Below are 13,902 nucleotides of genomic sequence, written 5' to 3' on the forward strand. Positions count from 1 at the left end.
GGTGCATCCGTAGTTCTCTTTCTGTTCTCTCCCATCTGGTGATTTTAAACTAATTAATTAGACCAAAGAAATCAGGACCTTCAAATCTTTAAGGACTCAGGAACCTGGGTTAGTAAAGCATTTTTAATTGTGATCATATTTTTGGCTCTACAGTCTATGCCAGAGGAGTTGCGTCAGTATGCAAGAGCTGGAGAAGATATTCGACATGCCAGTTTTCATCGTATTGTTATTTGCACTTGTTCCAGTGCTGGTATGTTCTACCAGATTGGTCTGCGGTAAGACACTGACACTTAAGACCCTTTATTGCATACTGTGTGCACTACATGCCTCTGTTCTTAAATATGCTTCATAAAGTATTGTGCTTTATTTTAACACACTTAAAGGTTTAGTTCTCTCAAAATTGAAAAGTGTCATTAATTACTCAGCCTCATTTTGTTTCAAAACTTTTGTTCATCTTTGGAACACAAATGAAGATCTTTTTAATTAAATCTGAGAGCTCCTTTGACAGTCCACACAACTACCTCTTCCAAGCTCCAGAAAGGTAGTAAAGACATCATAAATAATTAATGTGACTCCAGTGGTTTAACCTCAGTTTTATGAAGCGACATGAGTGCTTTGTTTATGAAATAAATCTCTGATGTGCGTTCATGCAACAACATCTGCTGCGCATCAACACAACACACATGGATCGTGGTGCTCTCGCAAAGCACTCGCTTCATAGAATAGAGGTTAAACCACTGGAGGTCACATGTATTACTTTTATGATGTCGATTTACTACCTTTCTGAGGCTTGAAAGTGGTAGTTGCATAGGCTGTCAATGGAGAGACAGAGATTTCATCAAAAAGATCTTTGTGTTTTTAGGGTTGGTCATTTTACCCATGTGTTTTTGGATGAGGCTGGTCAGGCTACAGAACCTGAAACTCTGATCCCTCTGAGTTTGCTGTCTGAGACAAGTGGGCAGGTAAGACTTGACAATGTTTGTGTTGACCATTTGAAACTATATTGAGCTATATTCATTTGTGTATTAGCCTATATCCTCTGACTTTTACCCATCTTTATTCAATAGATAGTGCTGGCTGGTGATCCAAAGCAACTGGGGCCAGTGGTGAAGTCAAGACTAGCTTCTGTGTTTGGACTAGGGGTTTCTCTTCTCGAGAGGCTGATGGGAACTCCGCTCTACAGCTGCAGCGAGAGAGGCTACAATCCCCTGCTGGTCAGAAGACAATATCACAAATGATTACTGTTTGTTTGTGTGATATAAAGGAATATTCTGAGTTAAATGCAGGTCAAACTTTATTGACAGGATGTGTGTCATATTGTTAGTTACCACAGAAAATAATTTGGTCTACAGAAATTCGCCATAAATCAAAATGTTTGAAATGCATAAAGTCATCTCACTGTTTCAATATTATAGGCATATGGCTGAAAATTCACTTAGAATCCTGTCTCCAGTTAAATCTGGTCTTAAAGCTCATGACAACAAAACTTTCGCATGACACACACACAAGGTTGCCTAAAAGGGACGTTAAACAATTATCCGTAAAGCAAGCAAGAGTCTGCTTGCAGAAATTACATTGGTAATTCATAACCTTTAGAAGTTGTCACGCATGGAAGTGACAGTGTTTTGACAACTCTTTTAGAAAGGACATTACGTGAAAACTCTGAGTATGTTAACCCTGATGAGGGAAACTCTAGGTTTTCTGTTTCAGTATAGGAAAAGAGTCAGTTACCATGGTAACCTGTTACCAAATATTTGCGCATAACCATTTTTAAATGGTAGTTTTCTATATAACATCAGGGATGTATAGCACATTAGTGAGGCTGCTATATGAGCGGTAAGGAAAGCGTTCCTCGCTCACACTCCTTTTTGTGTTGTTTTCTGGGCGCAACCGCATGAGAGCCATCAAAGAGGAGTTTCACAGGATTGCAGGTAAGTGGTGTAAAAATCGGTTTAAATTAGGCTAATCTGATAAATGACGTTCATTTGATAACATCTTCCTGTGACCTCTAGAAGTAACCTAATAATTAGAATTTCCTTTAGGATTTCCAGTGTGGTTGAATGCATTGATGACACACATATTCCCATCATCGCACCTTCCGAAAATGAAACGGGTGTAGAATGGAAGGATGCCAGATGGAAGGGTGGTCTGAGATATGTGCCAAAACCACCACTATGGCTGTTAAATGAACACAAATTATTCACAATTTATTTGGTCCTCTTTATTTCCTACAAATAGAAAAGCAACAGTTATTATTTTTATTATTCCAATACTTGGTATTGTGGCCATCTACTCTTCATTTGTCAGTGGTGGTGGTGCAGGTCCTCCCCCCATTCTGTGAGCCTCTGCCTTCTTGCTGTTGGCTGAGTAGAAGTCAAATGTTAATTTTATTACCCTAATTAAGAAATGTAACTGGTTGCCTTAGAGAACATTTAATCATGTGAAAAGAACATAAGACTGTGGAAAAGCTACTGCACATTGAAATAGACACAATTATATTTATTTCATGTCAGATATTTGTAAAGTCTTGTAGACTACACCCATGAACCTTTTATGCATAAAACTTTACCTGATTGAATTGTTTTATTTTATACTTAATTTTTAGCTCCTGCCATGTTATTTATTTGTTTTAATTTGTTTCCCATCTCAGGGTAAGTCAACTCTGGTTCAAGTTTTAACTTAGAGTTTGTTGAACCTCCTTATTGAAATGGGCCCCTGATCCAGTAATGTACTGTTTGTGTTAGTTCATGTAAAAAGTGTGTATTTTCTGTGCTACAAATGCAACCAAATGGAATTGCAAAATTAATGTCACTTTTCAAACAAGTTTTCCTGTCATTCCCCCATCTGCTATTTGACCAAATGTCAAAATATAGAAAATGTGCATCAAAAATGCAAGATGTTCAAATGAACCACACTGAATCATCGGGACTTGGGGTGAATAAGCCTACAAATGGCTTACTTATAGATGTCTCTGCATATTAAGTTGAGATGTAATTTTTTTTTCCCAGTGTTACCTTCTTATATCACCTTTTAAGAAAAATACAAACTGAGGCATATAAATGGTCCATACTCTAGACTAATTTCCGTATTGAAATAAGCACAGTCTCCTCGCTATCATTAGGTAGCTGCAGATTCTTGTCTTCAGCAGCTCCATCAAGAACCTTTTATTGACGCATCATGATTTAAAATAAATCAACAAAAACATTTAAGGCTAGAATCAGTGTATTTGCACATTAAAATGGTTCAGATTTCCTTAAATAGCTAAAACGAACTTCACTGCAGGATACCCACTCCACTAAAACCTGGAAACCCCAATTAAGTAATACTACAAGAATGGATAAAACAATAAATGAGTGGCTCTGTTCAGATTCTGTGAAATGGAACCACTTCTCAGGCTCTCCATCACAAAACCTCCCCTTTGTTGAATGTAGTTCAATCCTTGTTGCTTTGTAGGTGACTAAGCTGGTCTATAACTACCGATCCCATGAGGCTTTGCTGGAGTTGCCATCACGACTCTTTTATGCGGGCGAGCTGTGTGTGCGCTCTCAGAGAGCTGTAGTGGATGCTCTCTGCCACTGGAACAGACTTCCAACTAAGGGCTTCCCCTTTATTTTTCATGGAGTTCGGGTAAGTAAAGACTCAAATGTCACTTCTCGGGCCCTGCATGTGCTTTTGTCTGCTGTACATGTCGATTTTGTTTTGAAGGGGACTGAAATGAGAGAGGGCAGTAATCCATCATGGTTTAATCCTGCTGAGGCAGTGCAAGTCATGATGTACTGTTGCCAGCTAGCAAAGAGACTCTATAACCCCATACCAGCTACAGACATTGGAGTCATTGCCCCATATAAAAAGCAGGTGAGTCTCTGTACAGCAGATGTACAATTATCTCACCACATCTGGCCATGTTTTCGGACCCTCTGTCTCTCTTTACTGTTTTGATTGTGGTATCTATGCAATGTATTGTTATTATTTGCATCCGCCACCTCCTTGTTTTACGAGATTTGAAATGCGTAGCCCCTATAATTGCACTGTAACAAGAACACATTAAAACTATTTGTAACTGTGATAATGAATTTTTATAAAAAGGAGCTATAGTAAGTGCATTGGTTTAAGGTTGTGGAGTGGTTAAATACTTGTGTTTAGCTGCTTCTTGAAAATTGTTTGAAAACAGTTTGGGTGGAATTTGGCAGCTAATTTCACTAGTGAGGAGCAGAGAGGGTGAAGGTTCTGGAAAGCAACTTGATGCTTCTTTGTAAAGGAACACTGTAACTGACATGAGAGAGCATACAGTTGTAGGAGTGTTTTAAAGTGCAAATCTACACAAACAGGCAGTTGGGGAAATATGGGTGGTAGATCTCAACTGGTCATCAAAAACAACCCCCAGGTTCCTTGCTGTCCTGGTTGGTATTGGTGTTGTAGACTCCAGTTGAACAACTGATGGGTTTGCAGGGATTACAAGGAGCTCCATCTTTGCAAGGTTGATTTGGAGACTATGCTCCTTTATCCAAGCAGAGATGTCTGAATGGCAGGTAGATGTACAAGTTGAGACAGTGGAATCATCAGGTTGAAATGACAGATGATGGAGCTAAGCCTTTATGATTGTTCCTAGTATAAATGAAGAAAAGAAGAGGACCAAGCACTGAACCTTATGGCACCCCAGTGATTAGCTGTAAATGCCCAAGTCAGAATAGGTGGACGGGAGGATTTGGTGGTTTACAGTGTCAAAGCCAGCAGGTCCAGTAGAATAAGGACAGATGATTTGGAGTTTGCTCTTGTGCTGTTAACTCCGCATTGCATCATTTCACATTGCACAAACGGCACACTGCACAAATCTTGGCAATGTTAGAATGTTACACTAGATGCTTAGCAACTGACAGCCAATCACATGACTCATATTCACTTGCTTCGGACAGTCAAGTGAAACGCTGTGTTGCGTATAAACAGTTGTTTCAGCATTTGAGGGGGAAACAGTTTGCATGCTGTGTTCATCCAGTCAATGACACTGACATCAATTGTGCAAATAAGAATGTTAACCCAGGGTTTTGGAATATACAGTGTGATGAATTCTTGAAACAAAGATTTATGTGAATCACAGGATCACCCAGATTTCATGTGTAAAAAGCTGTTGTGTGTGTTGTCAGGTGGAGAAGATCCGTGTGCTGCTCCACAGGGTGGGTCTGGGAGAAGTGAAGGTGGGCTCAGTGGAGGAGTTTCAGGGTCAGGAGTACCTCATCATGATCCTGTCAACGGTAACTGAAGTGATTTCTGGGCGGGTACTTTGCAAATATGTAAACTGTGGAAAAGTTCTGAATCCAGAGACCTATTCTAACTAATTTGGGAGTAACTGAGGCCATTTTAATTTTATAGAGGAAGTTGCATTTTACCTTTATATAGCCCATTATACAAGTACTATATACAGTGAATATAAAACTATACTGCTCAAAAAAATTAAAGGAACACTTTGAAAATGCATCAGATCTCAATGGGGAAAAATATCATGCTGGAAATCTATACTGATATGGACTGGATAATGTGTTAGAATGAAAGGATGCCAAATAGTTTGATGGAAATGAAAATTATCAACCTATAGAGTACTGAATTCAAAGACACCCCTGAAAATCAAAGTAAAAAAAAGTAGTTTATATGGCCCCCACCTGCTTGTATGCATGCCTGACAACGTTGGGGCATGCTCCTAATGAGACGACGGATGGTGTCCGGGAGTATTTCCTCCCAGATCTGGACCAGGACAACACTGAGCTCCTGGACAGTCTGAGGTGCAACCTGGTGGCATTGGATGGATGATACATAATGTTCCAGAGGTGTTCTATTGGATTTAGGTCAGGCAAGCGTGGGGGCCATTCAGTGGTATCAATTCCTTCATCCTCCAGGAACTGCCTGCACACTCACCACATGAAGCCAGGCATTGTCATGCACCAGGAGGAACCCAGGGCCCACTGCACCAGTGTAGAGTCTGACAATGGGTCCAAGGTTTTCATCCAGATACCTAATGGCATTCAGGGTACCATTGTCTAGCCTGTAGAGGTCTGTGCATCCCTCCGTGGATATACCTCCCCAGACCATCACTGACCCACCACCGGTGTTACAGGCAGCATAACGTTCTCCAAAGCTTCACATGCTCAGGGTAAAACTGCTCTCATGTGTGAAAAGCACAGGGTGCCAGTGGTGGACCTGCCAATTCTGGTGTTCAGTGGCAAATACCAATCGAGCTCCACGGTGCTGGGCAGTGAGCACAGGGCCCACTAGAGGATGTTGGGCCCTTAGGCCACTCTCATAAAGTCTGTTTCTGGTTGTTTGGTCAGAGACATTCACACCAGTGGCCTGCTGGAGGTCATTTTGTAGGGCTCTGGCAGTGCTCATCCTGTTCCTCCTTGCACAAAGGAGCAGAAACTGGTCCTGCTGATGGATTAAGGACCTTCTATGGCCCTAGAGTCTCCTGGAATATCCTCCATGCTCTTGAAACTGTGCTTGGAGACACAGCAAACCTTCTGGCAATGGCACTTATTGATGTGTCATCCTGGAGGAGTTGGACTGCTTGTGCAACCTCTTTAGGGTCCAGGTATTGCCTCATGCTACCAGTAGTGACACTGACCCCTAGCCAAATGCAAAACTAGTGGAAAAAGTCAGAAAAGATGAGTAGGGAAAAAAATGTCAGTGGCCTCCACCTGTAAAACCATTCCTGTTTTGGGGGTCGTCTCATTGTTGCCCATCTAGTGCACATGTTGTTAATTTCATTAACACCAAAGCAGCTGAAACTGATTAACAACCCCTTCTGCTACTTAACTGACCAGATCAATATCCCAGGAATTTAACTGACTTGATGCTATTCTCTGATTAAAAAGTGTTCCTTTAATTTTTTTGAGCAGTTTATATTAATTTTTTTTTTTTTTTTAAATCTACACACCCCTGTTAAAACAGCTGGTTTTTGTGATGTAAAAAATTAAACCTAGATAAATTATATCAGATTGTAGTTATTCCAAGTTTTTTTTCCTCTGAATTGTCACTTTGGTTTTCAGTGACATTGTATAGATTGTAAATATTACATTGAATAATTGTGCAAATGTTCTGATATGATTTTTCTTTTTTACTTCACACTAAACAAACAGCTGTTTTAACAGGGGTGTGTAGATATATCCACAGTAACATGTAATGCCATTTTTTAAAACAGAAACTGACAAACAAAAAGGTAAAACAAGAACCATAATAAAGATGTTTTTTTTTTAAATGATGCACTTTACTGCTCAAGGTGTGCACTCATACTAAAGTGCAGTACATCGGCTTGAACAGTAAAAAAACATGGATTATTGCACATTATTATTATTGCACATCTGGCTGTTTTTATATTGTTTTAACAATGGATTGTACAGGTGCTTGTAGCAGCGGACTTCTTCACACAGTTGTTGTTTTTCCAGCACATGTGCAGTTGGTGCTTTTGTAGCCTAGGGACCACACGTACTTGTCCGCGCGGTCACAAAAAATGGGATACAAAGTTGTCCGCAAAGAACCTCGTGCACGATGACGATTTTTACATCACACGGACCCTCGCGCACACTGAAAGTATAACAAGCTTAAGAGCCATCCAAATAAATCGGGTGAAATTGGTAAAGCATCTAATGTATTATAATGTTTTGAAGAAATGTTTGAGGTGGTCCATTAAATGAATTAACATGGGTATAAGTGACAGGTGTTCAGATCCATCTTTCCTCTCAGATGAATAAACATATTTGTTTAAAACTGTAGGTCCGGTCCAATGAGTCCTTGCTGAATGAAGAACTGCAAAGCATGCTGGGATTTCTCTCCAACCCAAAGCGTTTCAATGTTGCCATTACACGAGCCAAAGCTCTCCTCATTGTTATCGGAAACCCACACATTTTAATCAAGGTGAGATTTAAAGACCTGCTTTCTGACAGAAACTGAATGTCATTTGTGGATATGCAAAATGAATCCAATAAGGGCCACTACACTCTATAAACTTTTTTTTTATTGGTCCTGAGCAGTAGACCAGCAGTGCCATGAACAGTTTAGAAGGAATCATGATGACTTTTGTTTCTTTTGACCTGATGAAATAATTTATATTAATTTCTGTTATACAGTGATTCATTGTCTTTTTTTATCAAACATATTAAAGTCTAAACACATAAGCAGAATAACGCTTTTAACTAGTCTTACATTCACTATCTAGACAAATCTCCTTTACATGGATGGAAGGGGAAAAAAAGAACATTGTAATATATCCAGAGGGTAAAGGAGATTGATTCTTGTCCAAAACCTCTGAGCCATAAAAACAAAATAAATCCCAGTCAATTGCATGTATGTTCTTCTTTGTGTTGTTAATGTCCTGCATGCCATATTTTGAAGATAGAGCAGAGCAAGTTCACTTGTGATCATTTGTAGATTTTAATTTAGTTTTACTACACTATTAATGCTTTAAATGTGTTTGTGTAATAAAAACAATTTAAGAAATAATTTTGAATTGTTGATGATGGGCCCAAATGCTTGGCATACTCTGCACCCTGTTTCATTTGTGCCTTCTCATTGTGTTTGTCTAAATCCATGTGTATGTCTATGCATATATTATTACAGGACCCATGTTTCAGTGCTTTGCTGCAGTATTCGTATGATAACCGAGCGTTCCTGGGGTGTGACCCTCCAATGAGCCTACAGGCCTCTTCGAGGTTTGATTATTTGTTTTTGACACATTCAAGTCATGTCTTTCTGTTTTTGTATGTCAGGAATACATGGTTTCATCACTTAATGCTGTTTATGTTTTTACAGGATTCTCTCAGAAGAAACCTAGAAATCACTTTGGCCAGAACTTGGACCAGCAGAGTGTTGTGATAATTATTCCATGATTCTTCTGTTAAATAAATAATGGATCTGTCTTCTAGCCACTTTTTGCTTAACATCTAAATATCTCACTGAAAGACCAGACTAGGTCTGCAGTCTCGGAAGAATAGAAATATATTTTACTAGTTCCCAGCACAAATAGTTCTGACTGTAGTTCTCAGGAATTGTTTGTCATACCTCTGGCTGAATGGGGCATAATTGAGGCACTGCACTTAGAGAACCAGTGTTTATTTCTGTTATGTTGAAATGTTTATTAAAATAATTTCATCAAGCATTCTCATTTTAAGTGTTCTTGCTACTGGGTTCCATCTGTTCTATACTTCCACAAGTTTTTACATTGAGATGATCTTGTATTTAGTTGTCTGACAGACTGTATTGGTGGTCTTAACATTATCATGACTCAAGGTTATTAGAACTAATTGCATCCGTCTGACCAACATCTAAAGCAACCAATAACTGTCAACTTTAACATGATGTGCGGGTATGGTATATATTGCATACTGTAATTCATCACAAAGCTGAATACACAGATGTGCTCAAGGTTGTCAGAGATTTGATGGCACTAACTTGTAAAACATTTTCCAATTTAACGATCAGATTTATAATTAGATGTGCTATTGTGGTGGCCCTGTTTCTCAAACTTGCACGGATTAATAGTTCACCACAAGACTAGTAATGTGCGCTTACAAAGTAAATGGGGTCAATTTTGATTTCATGTCGACTTTAAACTGAATAAATGTCAGTGGCGGAGAGGCTTCAGTACACTGAATAAACTGCTTTTGTGAGTTTGTGAGCAAACAACTGATTACTTATTGAATTAGCTGGATGCAGATCTAATGCTTGTGCAAGGTTACTTCCAACTTTGAACCTTTCAAAGTACCTGGATTTAAATGACGTTTATTTGGCCTCAGAAATCATAATAGGCTTCTATGCGTGTTCCCAGACATGCCATAATGCCCAAAAAAATCATAATTGCTATGTTGTTTTTATTAAAAACATTGTATAAGCGGTCAGCAATTTAAACAGTGGCAAATAAATATTTACCTGTTAACACTTTTCAGACCCTTAATTCCAGTGGACATAATTTTTCTATAGCTTTTTATGGTTTTTGTCATGTGATACCACACAAATTTCAAAAGATTATTAGACTGGATAATGTGCTTATTTGACCAATCAACTATGGTGGCCTGCGACACAATTGGACAAATAGGGTGTAACTCGAATGCAAATGCCACTAGGGAAAAAAAAGGAGTATTATACATGGAATTTTTAAGGATTATGTGGAATACACATGGAATATTTAAGGATTATCATCTGAATCATCAAGAATCATAATTTAATAATGGTCATAATTTAACCCTGAAAAGGTTCATTCCATAATAACTTTATTCAAATATTTAATTTATCAGTGATTTTGCAAGGAATTACTTGCGTTGTAATTTTTGTTCACCCATGCCACACATACAAATTTTCATGGATGAAAGATCTTATGGACCACATGCGAAAACAATATTTATATTCACGACATCAATTAATTTCTTAGTTATAATTGAAGGCTAACAAGACCATTGAGCTTGAACATAGAACATATTTTACAAAGCTAAAGCCAATAAAAATAGCAACATCTATTAAGTTCAAGCTATTTTCCTATAGATATCTGAATAGCCTTCGGATGTGTCAGAAGTGTGTATTCAATCAAAGATTAATTGCTCATCTAAACTGTCAAAATTATCTTTTTAAATGCAAACAGGAGAGATCTGGAGTGGGATTGTAAGATTTGTGTGCCATTTAAGCGATCCTGTAATCCAAACCAGCCCACTATGCTTTTTATTGTCAAAGCTTTGTATTTTATTGAATAAACTTTTAATTTTTTTTTTTTTTTTTTTTTTTTTATACTTTGCGTAATTTTTGGTTCAACTTATAGAACTGCTGATCAAAATGCACAAATATGGAATATAGTTTTTAGGTTGGACATTTTCTACCATACATTCAACAAGAGTTAAACATGATTGGTCAGCGTAAACTCTTCATCTAGAATAGATGATGGTGATTTTTTTTTTTTTTTGGTTGTCTAAAAGAGAAAGCCATAACAAGCAATATAGAATAAGAACTGTCACATGTATGAATGACCTGTTCCAGGTGATAAGTAGATATCATCTTCATCACTGTGTTTTACTGGTATATGGTGGTGGATTGTGGATTATATAATATATATATATATATATATATATATATATAAAGTCTGCAAATATTCAATATGGTAGGGTCTGCGTTAATTTGAGATCTGGTGAATGTAACATTTATGCATTTCACATGTATAAAGTCAAAACTGCTTGTGGAGTCACATTTATTTATATAGCACTTTATACAATAAAGGTTGCTTCTGAACAGCTTTACAGTAATAAACAGGAAAAAAAAACAGCATCAAATCAAACCATATTATCAAATCATCAATGTTGCAAAATTATTCAATAAGGAAACAATAAATCCACTTCAAATGACTAAAAAGCACCTCTAGAGAAGAAAATAAAGCATTATTCAGCTCAATTCAAATCAATTACTATTGCATTCTCATTCGATAGTTATTTCAATGAAATAGTGTGAACTTTTAAGTCAACGGCTCGGTTACGCAATTACCATGCTCAGGCATCTTTTTATTTGGGATTTTCAGTAATACAAATCAGGGTCTGTTAAAAGATCTCATTGCAAGTATACCTCAGTTCTCCACACACCACTTCTCAACAGCTATGATTAAAATAAACTGAACAATTTAACACAGAGAAAGATATATTTAACAAGTGCCCTCTTGTACAATGAATGTATTTACAATTAATAAGATTCACAACCGCTAGTCCCAACATAAAAGCATTGCTAATAGTCTTCCGAATTAATATTTTGATATATTAATTTTTTTTTTAATTTTTTTTTTATATAGTTTGACTTCAGTTGTCCTTCAGTTGTCATTGAATAAACAATCTTCGTGACTACAGGTCATTTTAATAAACTTCCATCTTAGATAAAATTGCTCTTTATATTTCTCAATATTGTCTTAAATCTGCTGGACCTAAAAAAGAAAGCATTTTGCCATCATCACTAATTTAAACAATGCTTTTCTCTATGATCGGGTGAAAACTCAAGTACAGGTTATTTGCTACATTCCCACACCCAAAACACACGCAAACTTTCGGACAGTATAGTTTATGGTTCTTTTAAACTCGCTAAGGCATCTTTCCACGGAGGGATTATGCTCAAGATTTCTCCTTTGCATGCCATCTCAGGTGTCTCTTTAAGTGTGCTGACAAGATAAATCTCTGACCACAATGATCACATTTAAAGGGCATTGTTCCAGCATGATAGAGCACAGGAGTTTTAAAATTGCACACTTGTGCAAGTTTCTTTTCGCTGTGAGGACTTCGGTTTGATTTCTCACCAGTATGAATCTTCATGTGACTTGTTAGGTTTCCTTGATGTCTGAAATTATTCCCACACTGATGGCATGTGAAAGGCCTCTCTCCAAAATGAACTATTATGTGTTTCTTCAGGTCTCCCTTGCGTGTGAAGCTCTTCTCACACTGAGAGCATGTGAAAGGCTTGTCTCCATTGTGAATTAACAAGTGATTCTGAAGGTTGATTTTTTGCGTGTAACTCTTTCCACACTGGAGGCATGTGTACGGCCTCTCACTGTGGATTGTCATGTGATCCTTAAGGTCTTCTTTACATTTGTAACTCTTTCCACAATGTGGGCATCCAAATGATTTTTTGGCCCCTGGACTTTGTGTCAATTCGTTTTCCGTTTGTGAATTTTCTCCAGTTGAGAAGCTATGAGGCTCCTGATACTGATTTTTCTCCACTTCATTCTGATCTTGATTTTCCTCTTCCAATTTAAGCAGGTCTAAAATGAACAAAGTGGTAATAATCAATTCAAGAGCAACAATGGTGAAAGATGATGTATAAATGAACTATTTGGACTGCAGATAAAAAGATTAATTGATTGAATATAACCATTTATGTGATCAAAGTAACTTCTGGCATTTGCATCAAACTAAGGTAAACAAATACACACAACATCACGATCATTTATTTATTTTTTCTATTGAAGAATGGACACCAACCTCTTTGTTCCTCCGTTTCTTCTTCTTTCACTCTGAATGGTTCTAGATCTGTCAGATCCACAATCTCCACTTTAATATACTCCATCGTCAGGCAGATCTCGATCGATAAACCTCTGGCTTTTCCTGCTTGTTTGGAAACGGGTCAGCGATTACAATCGAGATGAGGATGATGATCAAATCGAAAGAAAATGAAAGCCAAAATAGATTATTCTGTTACAGGTGCGCTACTCAGGAATATAAAATTCAGAAATGAAGATTTCTGATAAAAGACGTTATCGACACGTCACATGAATACATTGTAATTACAATCAATAACAACCAACATTCATTTTAACCTTACCGCAGCAAAACGGTTTTAGTAACATTACCAAGTTGTTGGAGCAAAAAGCGTAAAAAACTTTGAACGTTTTGTATCGTTTTATACAGCTGAAAACACAAACCTTTTATTCAGCGGACATTAGAGAAGGCGCGGGCGCAGAGCTTATGACGTCACGCGAAGCCCCAGCCGTTCAGAGAATCAAAATAAAAGTCTCTGGTCTTTAATTTAGAAGCATAACTTCTTCCCACATAGTTATATCATTTGTCACAGCAAGGATATGCTGTACAAAAATAAATACATTTATAATGATAGTTATTTGGCAAAGAATTATGGTTAGGCAATTATTAATTACTTAATTATATAAATGTCCCTTTTTAAGTATGAAGAATTGTCAGCAAGGGAATAATATGCTGTCGCTTTTGGAGCTATTAGAGATAGCGAAACACTAGCTGCGTTCCATTCGACAGGGTTCCTAAGCAGTGTTCACTGCTCCCTACTCCCTGAGCACAATATATCAGTTATGGACTTCGCTGACGCTAGGCTCGTTTGAGATGCGCTTCGCCTTGCCTGAAATGTAGGCGAGAGTAGGCGGCTGCAATGAGGGGA

At 37.7% G+C, this 13,902-nt stretch overlaps 2 protein-coding genes across 5 annotated transcripts in view; one reads left to right on the forward strand and one right to left on the reverse strand.

Moving 5' to 3' along the window:
• The window catches only part of mov10l1 (Mov10 like RISC complex RNA helicase 1), a 60,605-nt gene extending 51,466 nt beyond the window's left edge, over window positions 1-9,139 (forward strand). For both annotated transcript variants that reach the window (XM_048179812.1, XM_048179814.1), the window contains exons 18-26: window positions 154-275; window positions 863-962; window positions 1,068-1,214; window positions 3,454-3,627; window positions 3,706-3,855; window positions 5,142-5,249; window positions 7,759-7,899; window positions 8,602-8,693; window positions 8,794-9,139. In XM_048179812.1, coding sequence (XP_048035769.1) covers window positions 154-275; window positions 863-962; window positions 1,068-1,214; window positions 3,454-3,627; window positions 3,706-3,855; window positions 5,142-5,249; window positions 7,759-7,899; window positions 8,602-8,693; window positions 8,794-8,815 — 1,056 coding nt within the window. In that variant the 3' untranslated portion in view covers window positions 8,816-9,139. The remainder of the gene's footprint in view (window positions 1-153; window positions 276-862; window positions 963-1,067; window positions 1,215-3,453; window positions 3,628-3,705; window positions 3,856-5,141; window positions 5,250-7,758; window positions 7,900-8,601; window positions 8,694-8,793) is intronic.
• Window positions 9,140-11,195: 2,056 nt separating this feature from the next.
• On the reverse strand, window positions 11,196-13,576 carry LOC125261207 (gastrula zinc finger protein XlCGF49.1). Of its 3 annotated transcripts, none has more exons than XM_048179816.1 (3): window positions 13,418-13,576; window positions 12,978-13,100; window positions 11,196-12,757 (listed from the first exon to the last, which is right to left on the reverse strand). In XM_048179816.1, the coding sequence occupies exons 2-3, from the start codon at window positions 13,060-13,062 to the stop codon at window positions 12,114-12,116; spliced, it is 729 nt and encodes a 242-aa protein (XP_048035773.1). In that variant the 5' UTR covers window positions 13,063-13,100; window positions 13,418-13,576; the 3' UTR covers window positions 11,196-12,113. The 3 variants fall into 3 exon arrangements, with proteins under 3 accessions (XP_048035773.1, XP_048035774.1, XP_048035772.1); XM_048179817.1 differs by having other exon boundaries at window positions 12,978-13,103; window positions 13,418-13,529; XM_048179815.1 differs by having other exon boundaries at window positions 13,318-13,451.
• Window positions 13,577-13,902: the final 326 nt, after the last annotated feature.

Source organism: Megalobrama amblycephala, unplaced genomic scaffold (assembly GCF_018812025.1).
Source record: "Megalobrama amblycephala isolate DHTTF-2021 unplaced genomic scaffold, ASM1881202v1 scaffold370, whole genome shotgun sequence".
Lineage (NCBI taxonomy): Eukaryota > Metazoa > Chordata > Actinopteri > Cypriniformes > Xenocyprididae > Megalobrama > Megalobrama amblycephala.